Raw genomic sequence first — 20,413 nt, 5'->3', positions numbered from 1 at the left:
GACAGACAGACAATGGATGGATAGAAAGATGGACAGACAGACAAATAAACACACAAATGTCCAACGGTGATTCCAGTATAACCCTCTTGACTTTGTATCTGAAGTTTCAATAGCCCAACCACTTCTTTGACAAAGAACTAGAAAGTCCAGTTGCTATGCATTTTCTCTTCTTTTAGTATAAAGGTCAATATAAAATGGCGGGAGGAAATCAAAAGGTTTATCAAACAAGAGGTCCATTATAACCTTTCAGCACTCACTTGAGTTCACAAACTCCTACTGCTGAAGACTTTGAAAGGTGATCTAGTTTTTTATCCCATTTTAACCAGATTCAAACATGGCCTTCATATTGTCAATATAAACATTAAGACCAAGTTTTAGGACTAAATTATTAATTTGGTGAGGTAACACGATATTTCTAACTTTAAAAGGTGATCTAGTTTTTAACCCCACTTTATCCAAATTCAAACATGGCCTTTATTTTCTCAAGATAAACATTAAGACCAAGTTTCATCAAGACTTTTTAAAATGGCCTCTAGAGTGGTAACAAGGTTTTTCTAACATCTGACATGGTAACCTTGTTTTGGCACACATGACCCATGTTCAAACTCAGCTAGGTTTAGTCAAGGTACACACCAAGTTTCATTAAAATTGAGTCATAATTGTGGCCTCTAGAGTGGAAACATTGTTTTCCTGAGATTTGACCTACTGACCTAGTTTTTTCTGAGATTTGACCTACTGACCTAGTTTTTTTTCCCTGACATTTGACCTACTGATCTAGTTTTTGAACACATCTGACCCAGATTCCAACTCGGCCTAAATATTAACCATATTTCATAAAGATTAAGTCATAAATGTGACTTTTGGAGTGGTTACAAGGTTTATCTTAGCTTTGACATGCAGACCAAGTTTTTGAACCCATAAGACCCATATGAGAACTTGGCTTAGCTACTGTCTAGATAAACATTCTGTTCAAGGTTCATCAAGATTGGATGAAAATTGGTGGTCTCGAGAGTGAGAACAAGCTAAAAGTTGACAATGCACATCACAACATTACAGAATCTGGACACAAGACGATCACAACAGTTCATGTTGAGCACTTCATAAACCCAAGTGAGCTACCAATGAATTCCCAACCTACCTCTGGTATAATGACGTCCAATTCAGAAGGCTCTGTTGGTATTTGCAGTGATGGTTGTGATGGCAGTGGTGCCTGTATGATGACAGGAGCTGGGGGCTCAATACTCTCCAGCTCAAGGATACGAGACTCCAGTTGGCGGCTACGGTCTGACACATAATTGATAATTCCATTGGTGTCATCAGCAGACATGAGAACAATGAGATGCTCTTTGGGTCAACCGGGTTTCATGCATTTGGGCAAAGTTAAACAAAGGATACTTATTGGAATGATGGAATCAATGAAACATGTTGTGGAACTATGTTTTTCAGGGAAGGATTCACAGATTTTGGCATATTTTCAAATGTCATTAAATATGATTTCTTACTGTTTTAATAGTCTTTACTTACTTTAAAATAAGAAAAAAAGTTTAGCAAAAAACCCTGATGTCGCCGAGATTCAACCCGTTTCCTCTTATACCGTAAGAGAATGCCCTACAACTGCACCACTCAAACTTTCATAATTTTCCACAAACAAAACACCTTTAGTCAACTCTATATCTTCTGCCAATATCCTGGCATCTTTTTGGACCGCAAAAACACGCACCTGACAGAAAGATATGCTTCTGATTTGAAACTCTGTTGCAACTAAAAACTGAGTTTGAACTTGTTTGTCTCTGATTTGGCTAATTCTAAGTTCTGATATAATTGTGCAATAAAGATGGGTTGGGATGCCTTAGGAGTACATTGAGTAACAGCGTACATTACGTTTTAACCCTTTGCATGCTGGGAAATTTGTCGTCTGCTAAAATGTCGTCTGCAGAATTTCTAAAATTAGCATTTTCTTCTATTTTTTTCAAAGAATACTATCAGAATAGCAAACAGTTTGGATCCTGATGAGACGCCACGTTCTGTGGCGTCTCATCTGGATCTAAACTGTTTGCAAAGGACTTTAAAATTCGGTTCCCACACTGAAAGAGTTAAATTCTTTTGGGTGGAGTGTTTTCAAACTTCAACACATACAAAAAACATAATTTTTGTACAGAAAAAGGTATCAGTGAAATAAACTTCATTTTCTTTCAATAGCAACTACATTATTTTACAATGCATTAAATCATTTTTTGTGGACAAGGACTCAAGAGCATACCCTGTTCCGCTTGTAGTTGTTCTGAAACTTCTTCCAGTTTTAACATCAAATCTTCAATTTCAACCTGAAACAAAAGTGCCAACTTGTCACAAAATACGCTCCTTGAAAGATGTTAGATTGATCAAGTCTGATTATTAGATGATAATATAAAAAATATATGAGTTAGGAAGCAACGCAAACATCAATTTAACACATTTTGGTTAATTCAAGGGCTATAATTTATTAGTGATTCATGACATCTGGCTGGTTATTGTAATTAGTCGAGATATGCCAAATTCCTCATTATCAACTTTCATACTAATCAGATTTTTTAAATAAAGAAATAACAAGGTGTTTTTTTTTCATAATGCAATAACCTGGCCATAATTTAAAAAAAAGCTTTAAGCAATATAGCTATTTATTAACCCTTTCCAACTAAGCAAAGTGAAAATGGCTATGTGAGTCAGTCACAGTCTGTTCAGGTTTTATGCTGTTTGCTGCTCATCAGTATCTAGTGTTTGAAGATGAAGCCTCAAACAAAAACTTGAATTTGTAAGAAAGGTCTTAAATTAAATATAACTTTCTAAGGGACTACAAATGCATGAAAGTGCATATCTAAGTGGTAAAAGGCTTAAACTTGGTTAGGGTTATGCCTTCAAAGATCATCATGAGGTCCCATGACTATCTGATTTAAACTATTTGAGCCGTCCCTGCGAAAAGTGGGTTTAATGCATGTGCGTAGATTGTCCTCCCAGATATGTGTGTGCAGTCTGCACAGGCTAATCAGGGACGACACTTTCCACCTAAACTTGATTTTTGCTAAGAAGAGACTTACTTTAAATGAAAAATATTATAAAAGCGGAAAGAGTTGTCCCAGATAAGCCTGTGTGGACTTCACAGTCTAATCTTGGACAACACACTACGAACATGCATTAAACCTGCTTTTCACAGAGCACGCCCCATTTGAACTAAAAGGCAGACAAAATTACTTTTGCCAGTGAGTATAATTACAGGGCTGTAATTCAGAAAGTCCACAAGCTATCTGACTGGCTTTGAAACTTAGCAAAGATATAATGTCCATAAACCTGATTAGCAAAATTCATGATGATTTAATGTCAACTGTTTGAGTCTTTGAGCAATCATCATTTACCTTAACACCGTCTGCTGCCCAATGCAGGTATTCCCATAATACGCCCAGTTTTAAAACAACCCCATAATAACAGTTACTGTATTTGTCATTAAGGTTAAACATATAAAAAGTGAAGCAGGGTTCCGTATAAGGAGAACTTATACTGCCTTGCTATGAGAGCTAATTTTTATAGAAACACAGTAGTGTCTGCCAAATTAGAAAACGGGAGGTCCCGTGTTCGATCCCCATATTGGTTGAGGATTTTTCTGGCTGGGTTACGAAAGTAGTCACCTTATCATTTCAACTTTGAGAGACATTTTAAATATTGTCATAATGATGAAATTGATCACAGGATATACTAGTAATGGAGGATTTAGAGAGTCATTCTTGACAAAGAAGTTTGATTCTGGGCAGGTAAGGGTTACATTGTGAATTAAAGACTCCCTAATTTGAAAAGCTTTATATTGCAAAGCGACATCTAATATATAATATTTTTCAGGATAACTCAACAATTGTGAGACTAAATATTAATGTTAAGAGTCCAAAGGTTATAATGTAAATCCACTGTTTCACAAATTGATCAAGCTAAATAACAAGAGATTGCCAAGCAATATTGTCCCATACCGGTGAAACTTCACCAGTCAGTTATTTTTCTTTTTTATATATATATTTGTTGCCATAGCATCCAGAATTGACGTAGGAACAAAATAAAATGACGTGCATAATCTCTATATTGCCATCTATCCATGTTTCAAGTTTCGTGAACAAATATTAAGAACTTCTTAAGTTATCGCAGGATCCAGAAAAGTGTGACGGACAGACAGACAGACTGACAGACGGAGCGCAAACCATAAGTCCCCTCCGGTTTCACCGTTAAGGGACATCCAGCAACTCCATTTGTATTCATACCAAGCAGTATGTTTTCATTTCATGCAAATCATGCTAAACAAAACTGCTATTTGTTTTCAAAACTTGCCATGACTGGTTTTGTCGCACAATACAGGGTTAGGATGTTTATAAATTCTTGATGCTATATAGTATTGCATTTATATGAGCTGTTCTCTGAGAAAAGGGGACTTAACCCTTTCAGTGTGGGAACCGAATTTTAAAGGCCTGTGCAAACTATTTGGATCCAGATGAGACGCCACAGAACATGGCGCCTCATCAGGATCCAAACTATTTGCTATTCTGATAGTATTCTTTGAAAAATATCGAAGAAAATGCTAATTTTAACAATTCAGCAGACAACATTATAGCAGATGACAAATTTCCCAGCATGCAAAGTGTTAATGCATGTGTGTAAAGTTTCATCCCAGATTAGCCTCTGCAGTCTGCACAGGCTAATCTGGGACGACAAATTAGACCTAAACTGGACTTTTGCTGAGAATAGACTTTCTTTTAAACAGAAAATATCATAAAAGCGGAAAGGGTTGTCCCTGATCAGCCTGTGCAGACTGCACAGACTTATCTTAGGACACATGCATTAAACCTCCTTTTCACAGAGCACAGCTCATATGTGTCTATATTTCAAAGACTTTAGAGATGCCCTTGTCAACAGCCTTCTTACCCTAGCTTTGGCTAGTTCATCCTCAACTTCTCTCAGACGTAGTTCAGTGCTCGAGTCAACTACCTTCACATAGATCTTCTCTGCAAACACAAGCCATGACATATATTATATTTACATGTATGCTCTTCATTAATTTAATTTTCTTAAAGTATAGCTAAATAAACATTTTAATTTGAATAATGTGTATTTTTTGCACTATCTATAAAGTCATGTATAAATCATTTTTTGTGTTTTTAATGGCTGTCCTACTAATTTGTGGTTTGACAATAGGAAATATTGAATGCACTTTATACAAAAGATCAAATTATACGTTAGACAAATATTCAGAGCAAGTTTCATGAAGATTGAGCCATTAAGATGGCCTACTGAGTGACACAAGCCTTTTCTTAAATTTACCTAGGGACCTTGTTTTTGACCTAACATGACCCAGTTTCCTTCTCAGCAGAGATATTGTTTCTTTAAATGGAGCAATAAACTCGGCTGAGATATCATTGGAACAACTGTTCATACCAAGTTTCATGCAGATTTGACCATAAATGTTGCCTCATGAGTGTAAACAAGGTTTAACTTCAGTTTAACCTAGTGTCCTAGTTTTTTACTAAAATTAATGTGACCCTGTTTTGAACTAAAAACAACATTAAAACAAACATTATTTCCAATTTTAAACACAATTGGGCATTACATAATGATTCTATGTTATTCACAAGTTTTGCTTTTATTTGATATCAGCACCAAGTTTTTGACCCACTTTTAACCCTGGCAAAGCTATTATTGAGACCTGTATTCTGACCAAGTTTCATGTAGATTGTGAAATAAATGTGGCCTCTACAGTGTTTACAAGGCAACAATTGTGGACACAAGGCTACAGGATTGAACAACAGACTACAGACATTGAACAACAGACTACATACATTGAACAACAGACTACAGGCATTGAACAACAGACTACATGCATTGAACAACAGACCACAGGCATTGAACAACAGACAAAGGCTCACAGTGAGAGTGTTGTGTTTAAAGGCGATTTATTAACACGAATGCTCAGATCTGAAAAATGAAGCCTTATTACAGCCCCTACTTGGGGCCAAGACTCCAAGACTAGGAGACTTGCTATTGGAAAATGGGGCTTAATGCATGTGCATAAGGTGTTGTCCCATATAAGCCTGTGTAGTCAGCTCAGGCTAATCAAGGACAGCACTTTTGGCGTTTATGGAATACTTCGTTTATAAGATGTAACTTTTTGAAAAAAATCCAATCTAGGGGGAAAGTGTTTTCCCTGATTACCCTGTGCAGTCTGACAAGGGACAACACTTTAGGCACACGCATTAAGCCCAGTCTTCCCAGAATGATGGCCAAAAGAAAGCCGTGACCTGGGGTGGGTGGTGGTGGTGGTGTTATTAAAGCTCCTATTGTTAATAAGAAAAAAGCGCTGACCTGGGGTGGGTGGTGGTGGTGGTGTTATTAAAGCTCCTATTGTTAATAAGAAAAAAGCGCTGACCTGGGGTGGGTGGTGGTGGTGGTGTTATTAAAGCTCCTATTGTTAATAAGAAAAAAGCGCTGACCTGGGGTGGGTGGTGGTGGTGGTGTTATTAAAGCTCCTATTGTTAATAAGAAAAAAGCGCTGACCTGGGGTGGGTGGTGGTGGTGGTGTTGGAGGGGGTGGGGGTGTACGTGGGGTGTTGGCTATCACCAGCTGCTCCTCCAGCGAACGTATCTTGGCGTTCAGCTCCATCACTTTGCTTTGCAACTCTTGGTTTCTCTGCTGCACGTTCTCCTTTAAAACATGAACATCGTTCTGAGAAAACTGGGCTAAATGCATGTACATTAAATGTCCCATACAAGCCTGGGCTAAATGCATGTACATTAAATGTCCCATACAAGCCTGTTCAGACTGCAGTGGGTATCCGGGACAACACTTTCCGCCTAGAAAGGATTTTCATTCAGATGGAACTTCCTTTATACCAAAATTTCAGTGAAAGCAAAAAGTTTTGTCCCTAATTAGCCTTTACAGACTGCCCAGTCTGCCCTAGTTAGCCTGTGCAGACTGCCCAGTCTGGGACAACACTTAGCGCATATGCATATAACACAGTTTTTCCATAACAATGCTTAAATTTTACAAGCAAGTATTGATATAAAGTGTCATGATCGCCTAGAAATAAGTGATGAAAACGAGCCCTACAAGTAATTGATGGAAACTTAGAATTTCTTTGAAAACTCAGATGTCCTCTTGACAAAAAGTATTAAAATTACAAGGCAAGTCAGTCATGGGAATATAGTCTTTTCTTACCCTAAACTCTTGTTGAAATAATCTTTTAATACCAGCATAATTACTTCAAACTGTCAATCTCTGCTCTTTAAGTATAACTGTTGAACTTATAGGGAAAATGACATGTTCACAAATGAAAAACAAGCATTTGCATGAGGTAAGATTGTTGCAAATATGCAAATATGGATATACTTACAAGTTCGCTTTTTATATACTTACAAGTGCTTTATTGGCCGTCTCCATCTCTTGTCCCATCTGTGCGACCTTCTTCTTTTGCTCTTCCACCTCCCTACTCACCCGGTCGGTTCCCAGTTTAGCAGAGTGCAACTTCTGTTCACCAACATTAAGAAAAGGTGTTTTTACATTGCAAATTGACTCTTTTTCAAACTTTGCCTCCATTTATGTAAACAAACATTTCCAGACAGTGTGGTGAAGATTCAATGAAGACTGTAAGACTTAGGGAGCCACAGTCAATCTGCTCACCCATCTGTCCACTGAGGGTATTCCAATAATAAGATGGGCGTATACAAATGTTTTAACATCCAATATTTTGTTTTAAAAGGGTTAAATGTATGTGTAAGCTTTATTGGACACAACATATATTGATGGACGAAAATATATCAAACCAATCTGTCATAAGATAGCATAAAATAACATTTCCTTTTAAACTGGCCATATTTATGAGATGCAACAGATACACTGAACGGTTTTTAAGAGAATAAACAGAACACATTGTAACCTATCAAGACCACTTTTCAGAAGTGCCACATGAGGTCTTCATAGCAAGGTTTCACTGTAAATAACCACTAATCAAGGTCACATAAAAAATGTAACACTTTGCAGTTTCAGAAAAAAAAGTCATTTTAATATAAAAGTCTATACAAACAATGTGAACTCTGAGCACGGCGGGTTTTGATTCCAGGGGCATTACTTGAACAAAAAAGAACGAACAATAGACAACAGGCAATTCCAAATGCTCACTATGACCGTGTTGTGCACATGTAAGCTAAAACATTTAACATCATAAGAATACCCCCTGCAAAGGTTGCCATGGTGCAGTGGATATAATGTCCCCCTAGTGACCAGAAAGTAATGGGTTCATCCCAGCAGTGTGACAGTTGTTTAGATCTCCCCAAAACACACCAAGTACTGGGTCTAGGCCCAGGAAACAGAAACAATAGTGTTTCAATAAGACTTACGCTTTTGATGTAATTGCGCTAAAATAAACAGGTTTAACCTTTTCCCACTTAAAAGCAAAGTGAAAATGGCTATGTGCACAACAGCATAAAATCAGAACAGCCTACGAGTAACTCGCAGTCTGTTCGGGTTTCATGCTGTTTGCTGCTCATTAGTATCTAAAATTTGAAGAAGCCTTAAAAATTTGAATCTAGTAAGAAAGGTCTTTAATTAAATGTAACTTTCTAAGGGTCTACAAACCCGTCAAGATACGTATCTCAGTGGTAAAGGTTCAAACAAAACTATACCCCCTGAAGTTCTATGCACATCTTCCTCTTGTCTTCAAACTCTTTTGCACGAATCTCGGACGCCAGCATCATGTACTCAAACTGATTCTGACTAAGCTTGAGGGCTGAAGGGCATGAAAAAATATATATGAGCCGCACACTGTGAAAAGTTGGTTTAATGCATGTGTGTAAAGTGTCGTCCCATATCAGCCTGTTCAACCTGCACAGGCTATTCAGGGACGACACTGAATGCCTAAAAATTTTCTTTAAACAAAAAAAATCATAAAAGCGGAAGGTGTCTTCGATGATTCGGCTGTGCGGACAGGCTTATCTGGGACAACACTTTACACACATACATTAAACCCCTTTTTACAAATCACAGAGCATTTAAAAACGCATATTTTCTTATTTTTTAATAATCAGATAGGCACTTGTTACTCTAGGGCAGAGATATCTCATCAAGTCCTTACAATTTTTCAGCACTACATTCTTCATCATCTTGTGGCTGTCTTCAAACACTGACAGGATCATCGCTACCGAGCTCTCCCATTTAGCAGGCTCCGACAACAGCACCTTTTCTGCAGTGACAAGTATACTTGAGCCAATATGGTGGTACAAATATATGAACTACCGAATTTTACCACAAATATGGCGCCCCCATGTATAACGCACATGCAATTGTTTTTAAGCCAAAACGAAGAAAAAAATATTCAAAACCAAAAAACCTGAAAATTCGACTGAAAAAGGCAGCCATTTTTATATTGCGCAATCAATTAATCCGAGTAATTGATTCAATTTAAGCTTATTTAAAACTGTGCTTATTTTACAAATCTCTACTTAAAACTAAGGTAAAATTTCTGTATAACCTACAGTTACCATTAACAACAGATGTCACATATTAGTATTGGTCTTTAAACCAGTCATAATATGTTGAAACTCTGACAACTGGGTTTCAGGTAACTGAATGTACAGGGTAGTAATCAAACAAAACCAACTTTGTATCAGGGATATTTCAAGGGGTGCCTTAAGACAGAACGCTTAAAAGTTTAATGCATATTTTCAGGCAAACAGTCACCAAATGCAAGGACCCCAATAACATATCTTAAGATGAATAAAATTGAATATCTGTAAGTTTATTATGAGCCTGAAGATGCATCTGAAATTCAACTCCCTATCTGTTTTAGATAATGGTTGATACTAAAAAAGTAACCTGCCTTCTAAGTAGATAACTCAAAAAAAGTTTTGAGGAGGAAAACAATCGAGCATGATTATAAAACTCATCTAAAGCATTGAGATTATAATTCATGAATTAGAATATTGACACAAGTATGTTCAAGATTCAAAGGCCATGCAGTTGTTATATGTAAACCTTAACCACAGCATTACAATTACAAACTTATGAGTAATAAAGCTCAAACTATTTGATTTAAACGCAGACTAAATTCCAATAGATGTGATTAGTTTCTGACAAAAGGCAAGCCTTACCATCATAGATATTCATTTTTTCTCTTTTTGAACTCTTATCTCTATGTGCTCGTCTTCTGCAAAAAAAGAAACAAGATTTTAACTGATGTTTGATTTATGAAAACATCTTAAATGTGTTTATATTCTGGCAAAGAATTTAAATATCCCCCGGTACTTGCTTTTTAATTAACCATTTTATTTTCCTTTTTCCCAAAGAATACTACATTACTTAATTTCATTTTGTGTCATGTTCTTGATCCCCATGGGATGCTTCGTATAAAGCACAGTAGAACCCCTCTAAACCGGACAACCCCGGGACCGAGAGGAAATTCAAGTTTAGAGAGGATTCTGGTTTAGAGGGGACATTGACTATTTTACTTTTAGAAAGTGAATTACATAGCCTAATGTGGGCAAAACACTTTCAGCAATTATATAAAAATTTTTTACATATATTATCAATATCAGTCACAACATAAATCAAACAGTGCACCCTGAAAAACAAACTATTTTATTCATGTATGCATTTGTTAGGTGAATTTACTTTTCTCGCATGATATCTCCGATTGTCCTACCCATTATTTCTCTGACAGCATCTTTAGTGTAGGTTTAGGGAACATCTCTGACTCTTTTATCAATTTGACTTTGTCTTGTAGAGACAATTCCACTTGCATTGACTTAGAAGGAGGTTCGGACATTTTTAGTCATAGTTATCTTAATTACCAATTTGAAAATCTAAATGAATATCTTAATGCAACTGCTTCAATAACTCTACAAATCACCATTTTCTATGACACCAAATTAGCAATTGTAAAAAAATAACACAGAATTAAATAGCATAAAGATTATTAAAATTTAGCACAGCTTCCTTCATCAAAAACAAAACACACTAAATAACTCTGTTTGTTTTCAGTAATTATAATCTGTATTATCACCTCTATTGATCGATATGTATATCACAGGACAAGTATCTCTAAATTGTTTTGCGATTTTTACAGTTTGCACATTTTTCGACCACCTTTATTAATTTAACGCGTCTTTAATCCGCTATTCACAACTTTTTGACACTAGGTCTAAGGTGCAATAAACCGGCCCTGAGCGGTTAAGAGAGATACAATTACGTATGGAATGACCCAATTTGATCCAAAGAATGACCGGTATTCTGAATTGAGGGGATTCTGGTCTTGAGGAGATATTTTACGTAAGGGGAAAAAATGGGACTGGTCAATTTGTCCGGTTAAGAGAGGATTCCGGTATGTAGAGGATCCGGTTTAGAGGGTTTCCACTGTATTATTGAAATAAAGACAAAGACAGCAGTTCTAATTTAAGTTAAAAACTTTGGCTCATGAGTCCTTATCAAGTTAAAGACTTTGGCTCATGAAACCTTATAAAGTTCATGACTTAATGGCTCATGAACCCTTATCTAGTTAAATACTTTAGCTCATGAAAATGTATCAAGTAAAAGACTTTGGCTCATGAAACGTTAAAAAGTTCATGATTTTGGCTCATGAACCCTTATCTAGTTAAATACTTTAGCTCATGAAATTGTATCAAGTTAAAGACTTTGGCCCATTAACTATTTTCTAGTTTAAGACTTTGGCTCATGAACCCTTATCAAGTCAAACAATTTGGCTCAACAACCCTTATCCACTTGAAAACTTAATCTCATGAAAACTTATCAAGTTCAATACTTTGGCTCACGTAACTTTGTCAAGTTAAAGACTTTGGCTCATGAACCCTTATCCAGTCAAAGACTTTGGCTCATGAACCCTTATCAAATAAAAGACTTTTGCTTATGAAACCTTATCCAGTTTAAAACTTTGGTTCATGAACCCATATCAAGTTAAAGACTGTGTTTCATAAACCCTGATCTAGTTAAAGACTTTGGCTCATGAACTTTAGCTCATGAACCCTTATCAAGTTAAAGACTTTGGTCATGAAACCTTATCAAGTTAAAGACTTTGGCTCATGAACCCTTATCCAGTAAAAGACTTTGGTTCATGAACCCGTATTAAGTTAAAGACCCTGGGTCATTTACTCTTATCCTGACCAGTTAAATACTTTGGCTCATGAACCCTTATCCAGTTAAATACTTTGGCTAATAAACCCTTATCCAGTTAAAGACTTTTGCTCATGAACCCTTAACCATTTAAAGACTTTGGTTCATGAACCCTTAACAATTTAAAGACTTTGGCTCATGAACCCTTAACTATTTAAAGACTTTGGTTCATGAACCCTTAACAACTTAAAGACTTTGGCTCATGAACCCTTATCAAGTTAAAGACTTTGGGCCATGAATCCTCATCCAGTTAAAGACTTTGACTCATGAACCCTTATCCAGTTAAATACTTTGGCTTATGAAACTTTAACCAGTTAAATTCTTTGGCTTATGAACCCTTATCCAGTTCAAGACCTTGGCTCATGAACACTTATCCAGTCAAATACGTTGGTTTATGAACCCTTATCCAGTTAAATACTTTGGCTTATGAACCATTATCAAGTTAAAAGACTTTGGTCTATGAACCCTTATCCAGTTAGAGACTTTGATTCATGAACCCTTATCAAGTTAAACACTTTGGCTCATGAACCCTTATCAAGTTAACGACTTTGGCTCATGAACCCTAATCTAGTTAAAGACTTTGGCTCATGAACCCTTATCTAGTTAAACACTTTGGCTCATGAACCCTTATCAAGTTAACGACTTTGGCTCATGAACCCTAATCTAGTTAAAGACTTTGGCTCATGAACCCTTATCTAGTTAAAGACTTTGGCTCATGAACCCTTATCAAGTTAAACACTTTGGCTCATGAACCCTTATCAAGTTAACGACTTTGGCTCATGAACCCTAATCTAGTTAAAGACTTTGGCTCATGAACCCTTATCTAGTTAAACACTTTGGCTCATGAACCCTTATCAAGTTAACGACTGTGGCTCATGAACCCTAATCTAGTTAAAGACTTTGGCTCATGAACCCTTATCTAGTTAAAGACTTTGGCTCATGAACCCTTATCTAGTTAAACACTTTGGCTCATGAACCCTTATCAAGTTAACGACTTTGGCTCATGAACCCTAATCTAGTTAAAGACTTTGGCTCATGAACCCTTATCTAGTCATAAGACTTTGGCTCATGAACCCTTATAAAGTTAAACACTTTGGCTCATGAACCCTTATCAAGTTAACGACTTTGGCTCATGAACCCTAATCAAGTTAAAGACTTTGGCTCATGAACCCTTATCGAGTTAAACACTTTGGCTCATGAACCCTTATCAAGTTAAACACTTTGGCTCATGAACCCTTATCAAGTTAAACACTTTGGCTCATGAACCCTTATCGAGTTAAAGACTTTGGCTCATGAACCCTTATCAAGTTAAAGACTTTGGCTCATGGACCCTTATCAAGTTAAACACTTTGGCTCATGAACCCTTATCAAGTTAAAGACTTTGGCTCATGAACCCTTATCAAGTTAAAGACTTTGGCTCATGAACCCTTATCAAGTTAAACACTTTGGCTCATGAACCATTTTAACTTTAAACACTTTGGCTCATGAACCATTTTAACTTTAAAGACTTTGGCTCATGAATCTTTATCAAGTTAAAGACTTTGGCTCATGAACCCTTATCAAGTTAAAGACTTTGGCTCATGAACCATTTTAACTTTAAAGACTTCGGCCCCTCAACCCTTTTCAGGGTGTTTTTTGTGCTTCTGAACACTATTTAAGTTAAAAACAGTGGCTCCAGTACCCTATTTAATTGAAAATCCCTGGCTCTAGTTTGGTATATAACCTTTGGACCCTAATTCTATTTTCAATCATAAGCTCTAGACTTACTCTTCAATGATTTTGCTCGTCTCCTGCAGTAGCAGGCGCCCTTTCTCCACCACCTTGTCACCCGTGTTGATAAACTCTTCCATGGAAGTGCTGAAATGTTATCATGGGAACTAGAATAGGGTGGTTGCTGAGAGACATCAGTTTATAAATGTGTCAATAAAAATACATATTTCCAGGGATTTTTTAAATGTAAACCTCACTGATAAAAATACAAAAACATGCGTATTGACATTCAGGCAATAATAATGATTTTTTCATTAAGTCAAATTTTAAAACAAGACACAATGTAATTGATAAATGTTATTAATGATATGTTGTTATAAAATAACAAATGTAAGCTGTTCTTGTAGTGATCTTTCATTGTATTTATTATGATAAGACAAATTATAAGTACATACGATATGACATTGTGCAAGTCTGCTGCTTCTTCTACCATTGCTTTGAGCTCCTCTGGGGTAGCCACATCACTGGACTGCACAAAATTAGTATATATACTTCCCTGGCTGTCAGAAAATTAATGTATATATACTTCACTGGTATTTAGAAAATTAATGTATATATACTTCACTGGTCTTTAGAAAAGTAATGTTTATATACTTCACTTGCCTTACAGAAATGGGTGAACAACAGAAACTGGCCTTCAAAAATTTCAGGTTAACCAGCCTCAACAATCCAACATTAAATGGCCTTTAGAAATGAGTTTGCAACATCAAATGGCCTTCAAAAATGAGTATGCAACATTAACTGGCCTTCGAAAATGAGTATGCAACATTAACTGGCCTTCAAAAATGAGTATGCAATATTAACTGGCCTTTAAAAATGTGTATGCAACATTAATTGGCCTTCAAAATGAGTATGCAAACATGTACTGGCCTTCGAAAATGAGTATGCAACATTAAAAATGTGTATAAAACATTAATTGGCCTTCAAAAATGAGTATGCAACCTAAACTGACCTTCAAAAATGAGTATGCAACATTAACTGGCCTTCAAAAATGAGTATGCAACGTAAACTGGCCTTCAAAATGAGTATGCACCATTAACTGGCCTTCAAAAATGAGTATGCAACATTAACTGGCCTTCCAAAATGAGTATGCAACATTAACTGGCCTTTGAAAATGAGTATGCAACATTAATTGGCCTTCAAAAATGAGTATGCAACATTAACTGGCCTTTGTAAATGAGTATGCAACATTAACTGGCATTCAAAATGAGTATGCAACATTAACTGGCCTTTGAAAATGAGTATGCATCATTAACTGGCCTTCAAAAATGAGTATGCAACATTAACTGGCCTTCAAAATTGAGTATGCAACATGACTTGGCCTTCAAAATGAGTATGCAACATTAACTGGCCTTTAAAAATGAGTATGCAACATTACCTGGCCTTCAAAAATGAGTATGCAACATTAACTAGCCTTCAAAAATGAGTATGCAACATTAACTGGCCTTCAAAAATGAGTATGCAATATTAACTTGCCTTTGTAAATGAGTATGTATCATTAAGTGGCCTTCAAAAATTAGTATGCAACATTAACTGGCCTTTGTAAATGAGTATGCAACATTAACTGGCTTTTGTAAATGAGTATGCAACATAAACAGGCATAAAGAAAATTAGTGTGCAACATTAACGGGCCTTCAGATAATGAGTATGAACTGATATCTGGCATTAAGAATATGAGTTTCCTGAATAAACTCAGTAGCACTTGCCCTTTCGCCAAGAGGAGTAAAAGAACAATTAGGCACACAAAAGAGTACATGTTGATCATCCGCCTTGCAAATAAAAAATTATGTGCCCAAATCAGGATGTAAACAAGTGGAAAATTACTTCATGCATTAATTTCAAGAAATAATATGCAATCTGCATAGAAAAGCCTTCATTTGCAATCATTATTTACATTGGATTTCATAGAAATGATCATTGCACACAGTTTGAGACACCATTGCAATCCTGTGATCTGGTGATATTTCTATTTACAAGTACATGTTACATAAAAATAAGCTTTGATTTGTATGTGTAACTATTAGGGATGGCATCGAATACCAATATCGGTATTCGAATGTTCGCAAATTCATTCAATCGAATATTCGAATATTCGCATAAAACGGATGGATTGATTTTACCTTGTTATGTGTTAATTTCCATTGGTTTGTAAGTTATATCCGTTTGCTAAATACGAGGCTGTTTATTAACGTTGCTATCGAAAAATTGTATCGCTGTCGACTAATACTATGACCGGTACTGTGATCGGGCACAAATAGAATGTAAAACATCGTGTCATAGAATTTTAATTTTTAATGATTCCACAGATTTGTAGCAGACCGCGCATATGTAAAACTAAGTTTACACACATTACACGTTGCGGTCTTCTTATCCACAGACCGTGTAAAGTATTCCATACTGCAGAAGGGGCTGGTGGCATTTTCAGATTTGAATTATGATTCCTTGATGATTGTTTAGTTTATATCATCTGTTACTTTTGAGTAATTCACATTATTTAAATGTCTGTTCAAACTGTGATAACAAAAACTAAATTATTATTCGCAAGTAATTTGAAGCCCTTAATTGGTACCTAATTGACAAACAACAGTTCGGGCCCTTTCTTATAGTAAGTATATTGCATTGTGCGATTTGAGTAATTCACACATTTAAATGGCTGTACATACTGTGATCACAATACTTAATTAATATTCGCCAGTCAATTGAAACCGTTAATTGGCACCCCATTGGCAAACAACAGTCGGGGCCTTTCTTAGAGCGTGTATATTGCATTGCGCAATCAACACTGATACGGGCCGCGTTATCAGTTTGACACGAAGAACGTCACGTCAAACATGTTACTCCCAGGTGGCTTCGGTTGCTTTTTAGTAAGCGGTTCGCAGGTCATTAAATATTGGTGAAATTACGTTTGAATAAAAATGCGAATTTGCGAATATCATTTTTATTATTCGAATGCTGACCATTCAATCGAATATTCGAATATTCGAATAATTTTGCCATCCCTAGTAACTATAAACAATGTCTTAATTGAAAAATATTAATTAAACTATTAGAAAGGGCCAAGGACATTAAAGAACAAGAGATGAATTTGTCAGAAACACAATGCCCCCTAATGCGCCGCTTTGAATTATTTTTTTTAACATTTGACCTTGAAGGATGACCTTGATCTTGACCTCTCACCACTCAAAATGTGCAGCTCCATGAGATACACATGCATGCCAAATATCAAGTTGCTACATTCAATATTGCAAAAGTTATGAAGAAGGTTAAAGTTTTGGTTAAAGTTTCAGGACACACACACGGACACATAAAATGACAGACAGGCCAAAAACCATATACATGTACCCCCCGATCTTTCGATCTGGGGGCATAAAAATAATATCATTAAAAGCTACCATATTGAGATTGTCTTGAAGCCAGTAGTTCACTTCCATGATCATTTGTTTCTTGTTTACGGCATTCTCCGCAAAACCATCGACTCGCTCTAGAAGCTGATTTCTCTCCTGCATTTTCTCCCACATGGCGCGGGTGTTGAAGGCCGAGGTGAAGGTCGGTGTCTGGACCACACTAGGATCCTCATCGGGGTTGTCAGCCATGTCTACATCCTCCAGGCTCTGGCAAGGATGGGTAGATAGAGGATATAAGACACACTCTTGGAAAAAAGGGTCTTAATGCAGGTGCCTGAACCCTTTCCCTCATAAGAAGCAAAGTAAAAATGGCTTTTGCAACCAGCATAAAACTAGAACAGCCTGCAAGAAACGTGCGGTCTGTTCAGGTCTTATGCTGCTCAACAGTATTTTAGGGTTGGAAATGAAGCCTTTACAACTTGAACCTAGTAAGAAATGTCTTTAATTAAATGTAACTTTGTAAGGGACTACAAATGTTTCAAAATACATATATAAGTGGTAAAGGGTTAAACAATTTGGCTCCTGAACGCTATTAAAGACAATTGTGTTTGCTTCTGAACCCTTTTCAAAGTAAAGATGCATATAGGTTTATAGTCTGATATTGATAACATGATGACATCTTCAGCAGACTTTCACATTCACCACCTGATCAATGGGATATACAGCCACGGCACCTTGGCTTATTGCCTTCACAAGGACCATTTTACACCTGAGTGGAGAGGAGCAAGCATGGTATGAGGTTTTGGCCATACAAATTCCAGGGATCTGAATGGGATTCAAATAAGGGACCTAGCAATTCCTGGTCCAGCATCACACCACAACACTACTTTTCCCACACAGAGGATATGAGACACAGTCTGTGAAAACTGGGCTTAATACATGTGCATGAAGTGTTGACCAAGATTTGCCTGTGCAGTCCTCACGGGCTGTTCAGGGTTGACACTTTCTGCCTAAACTGGATGTTTGTTTAAAAAGGACATTCTTTAAAACAAACAATTCCATGAAAATCGAAAGTGTCATCGATGACCAATATTTCATGAGACTGTATGCACCTGTAAATATGTTATATAATATATATATACTATAAATCCTTGTTTCTAACTCAAGAGGATATATCAAAATAATCAGAAAAGTAAACAAGAATTAACATAATAAGTAATATAATTAATTTGGGGCTATTATTACTTAAAGATTTTGTCAACATATGTCAAGTTAATATGTCACAATGGAAAACATGTGCATATTGTAATTTGTCAAGGACTTTGTTTTCTTACACCAGTGAATTTTTGCTTTATATTTGAAAGCCTGTGCCTCTTGAATTTATAAAAAATGTGAGATAAAACAGGAAATTTGAAAAAAAACAACAATATTAGTATGATAATAAATAACACAATATAATATGACAATTACATTTATTTGTAGGTGCATGTTTAACTGCATCTTTACATTATATTATCAAGAGCTATTGAATTATATTTCTGTATAATAAACTCAACAAACCAATTATTGAGTTAATTGAAAACATCAAGCATCTTCAGCGGGAATTCTTTTACTGATTTTTTGGGGAAAAAATGTTTATTTTGCAATTGGGAAACAGCATGCAAGAGGCTGTTTTTTTGGGAAAACAAATCACTGAATTGAGCAGTAAAAGATGCAATAAATATCACTCATGGCATCTCAAATCAAGCAACAGACATAATTTCGGACAAAAAAAACAACAACAACATTTAACGTACCTTTTGTACACGCTGTTTTATGGCCGTGAGCTCTGCTTTAATGTCGTCCTCCTTTCGTTGACGTATCCGTTTCTGTAGCTCTGCCAGCACCTCCATGACCTCGCCGTTGCTGTACATCGATGAGGAGGACCTGCCCATAGAAACATGCCAGGGGTCTCCATAGAAACATGCCAGGGGTCCTCATAGAAACTTGCCAGGGGTCTCCATAGAAACATGCCAGGGGTCCTCATAGAAACATGCCAGGGGTCCCATAGAAACATGCCAGGGGTCTTATATACAAATCTAAGTTGTTGTTTCGACATTATTTTTTAATTATATAAGTTATTCCCATGAAAAATATACGACCAAGTTTTGACTCCAAACAAAAGGTCTATACAACTTTGTCTCTGGTGTTTTGCTTAAAAAGTTGCCCCTAACACAGATTTGTTGTTGTTTTTGTACAGAAGTACATAAATTCCCTTGCTTTATGCAACTAAACACATACATAGGTGTTGGGTCAAACTGAATCATGTGGAGTCCTTATTTTAAAAACAATTACCTTAAGTACACAAATATACTAAAGGACAATAACTATACAAATACAGTTTCAAAGGGATAACTCTATAGTTTTTAAGATGTAATTTGGACAAAATTTAAATGCAAAAATAACATCCCCGGAAACCCAATTGATGTCAAAAATTGATGTGCTTGGAAAAGTTTTTGCTGAATTTGGTAGGGTAAATAAATCCAGTTCCATAATTGTTTAAAGGCATGTTTGAATTAAAATATATTTGGTATATGCAAAGGAGGTATTATCATGTATGTTTGAAAAATCCTGGTTATTATTATCAGGATTTATTGAAATATGGCTATTTGAAGTTGATGATGCAGGGATTTGTCCCCTGTTTAGCACTTTATTTACAATTTCTTTAAAGGTATGCCAGTGAAAAAAGTTTTTGCAACGAACATGATATCTACCAATGTCCCTGAGTAACATATCCGCCATAGTTTCTTACAAAAATTCGTATTGGTGGAGAAATTTGACTTAACATTCAACATGTTGAGGAAAAAATGATATGACCCGGTGCAGTGCCATTAAAGGTGTCAAGATATGAGAGCAGTGCAGTTCATTTATTATGCCCTATCTGATGCAATTTACAGTTTAACAGTTGAACCTTGTAGGATTTATTTGTTATTCCTTGTAAAATACTCTAACTTCTAAATGCTAAAAACAGACATCCCATTCTTGACACTTACCTCCTGCGAGTTAGAAGACTGTGAGGGTAAAAGCCAACATCACAGCGGAGATCAGGGGACATTAATTCGGCTAACCCTAAAAT

General features: G+C 36.2%; 1 protein-coding gene across 1 annotated transcript in view; it reads right to left on the bottom strand.

Moving 5' to 3' along the window:
* Positions 1-20,413, bottom strand: part of LOC127848365 (paramyosin-like) — a 59,495-nt gene extending 39,082 nt beyond the window's left edge. The window contains exons 1-13 of the mRNA XM_052380787.1: positions 20,331-20,413; positions 19,095-19,224; positions 17,347-17,565; positions 14,350-14,423; positions 13,952-14,041; positions 10,150-10,205; positions 9,135-9,242; positions 8,686-8,789; positions 7,421-7,531; positions 6,562-6,709; positions 4,936-5,015; positions 2,261-2,324; positions 1,139-1,284 (exon numbers count right to left, since the gene is read on the bottom strand). Of these exons, the coding sequence (XP_052236747.1) occupies positions 1,139-1,284; positions 2,261-2,324; positions 4,936-5,015; positions 6,562-6,709; positions 7,421-7,531; positions 8,686-8,789; positions 9,135-9,242; positions 10,150-10,205; positions 13,952-14,041; positions 14,350-14,423; positions 17,347-17,565; positions 19,095-19,224; positions 20,331-20,392 (1,392 nt within the window). The 5' untranslated portion in view covers positions 20,393-20,413. The remainder of the gene's footprint in view (positions 1-1,138; positions 1,285-2,260; positions 2,325-4,935; positions 5,016-6,561; positions 6,710-7,420; positions 7,532-8,685; positions 8,790-9,134; positions 9,243-10,149; positions 10,206-13,951; positions 14,042-14,349; positions 14,424-17,346; positions 17,566-19,094; positions 19,225-20,330) is intronic.

Source organism: Dreissena polymorpha, chromosome 10 (genome assembly GCF_020536995.1).
Source record: "Dreissena polymorpha isolate Duluth1 chromosome 10, UMN_Dpol_1.0, whole genome shotgun sequence".
NCBI lineage: Eukaryota > Metazoa > Mollusca > Bivalvia > Myida > Dreissenidae > Dreissena > Dreissena polymorpha.
Note: the sequence above shows the minus strand (reverse complement) of the source record. Positions and strands in the feature narration are given on the sequence as shown.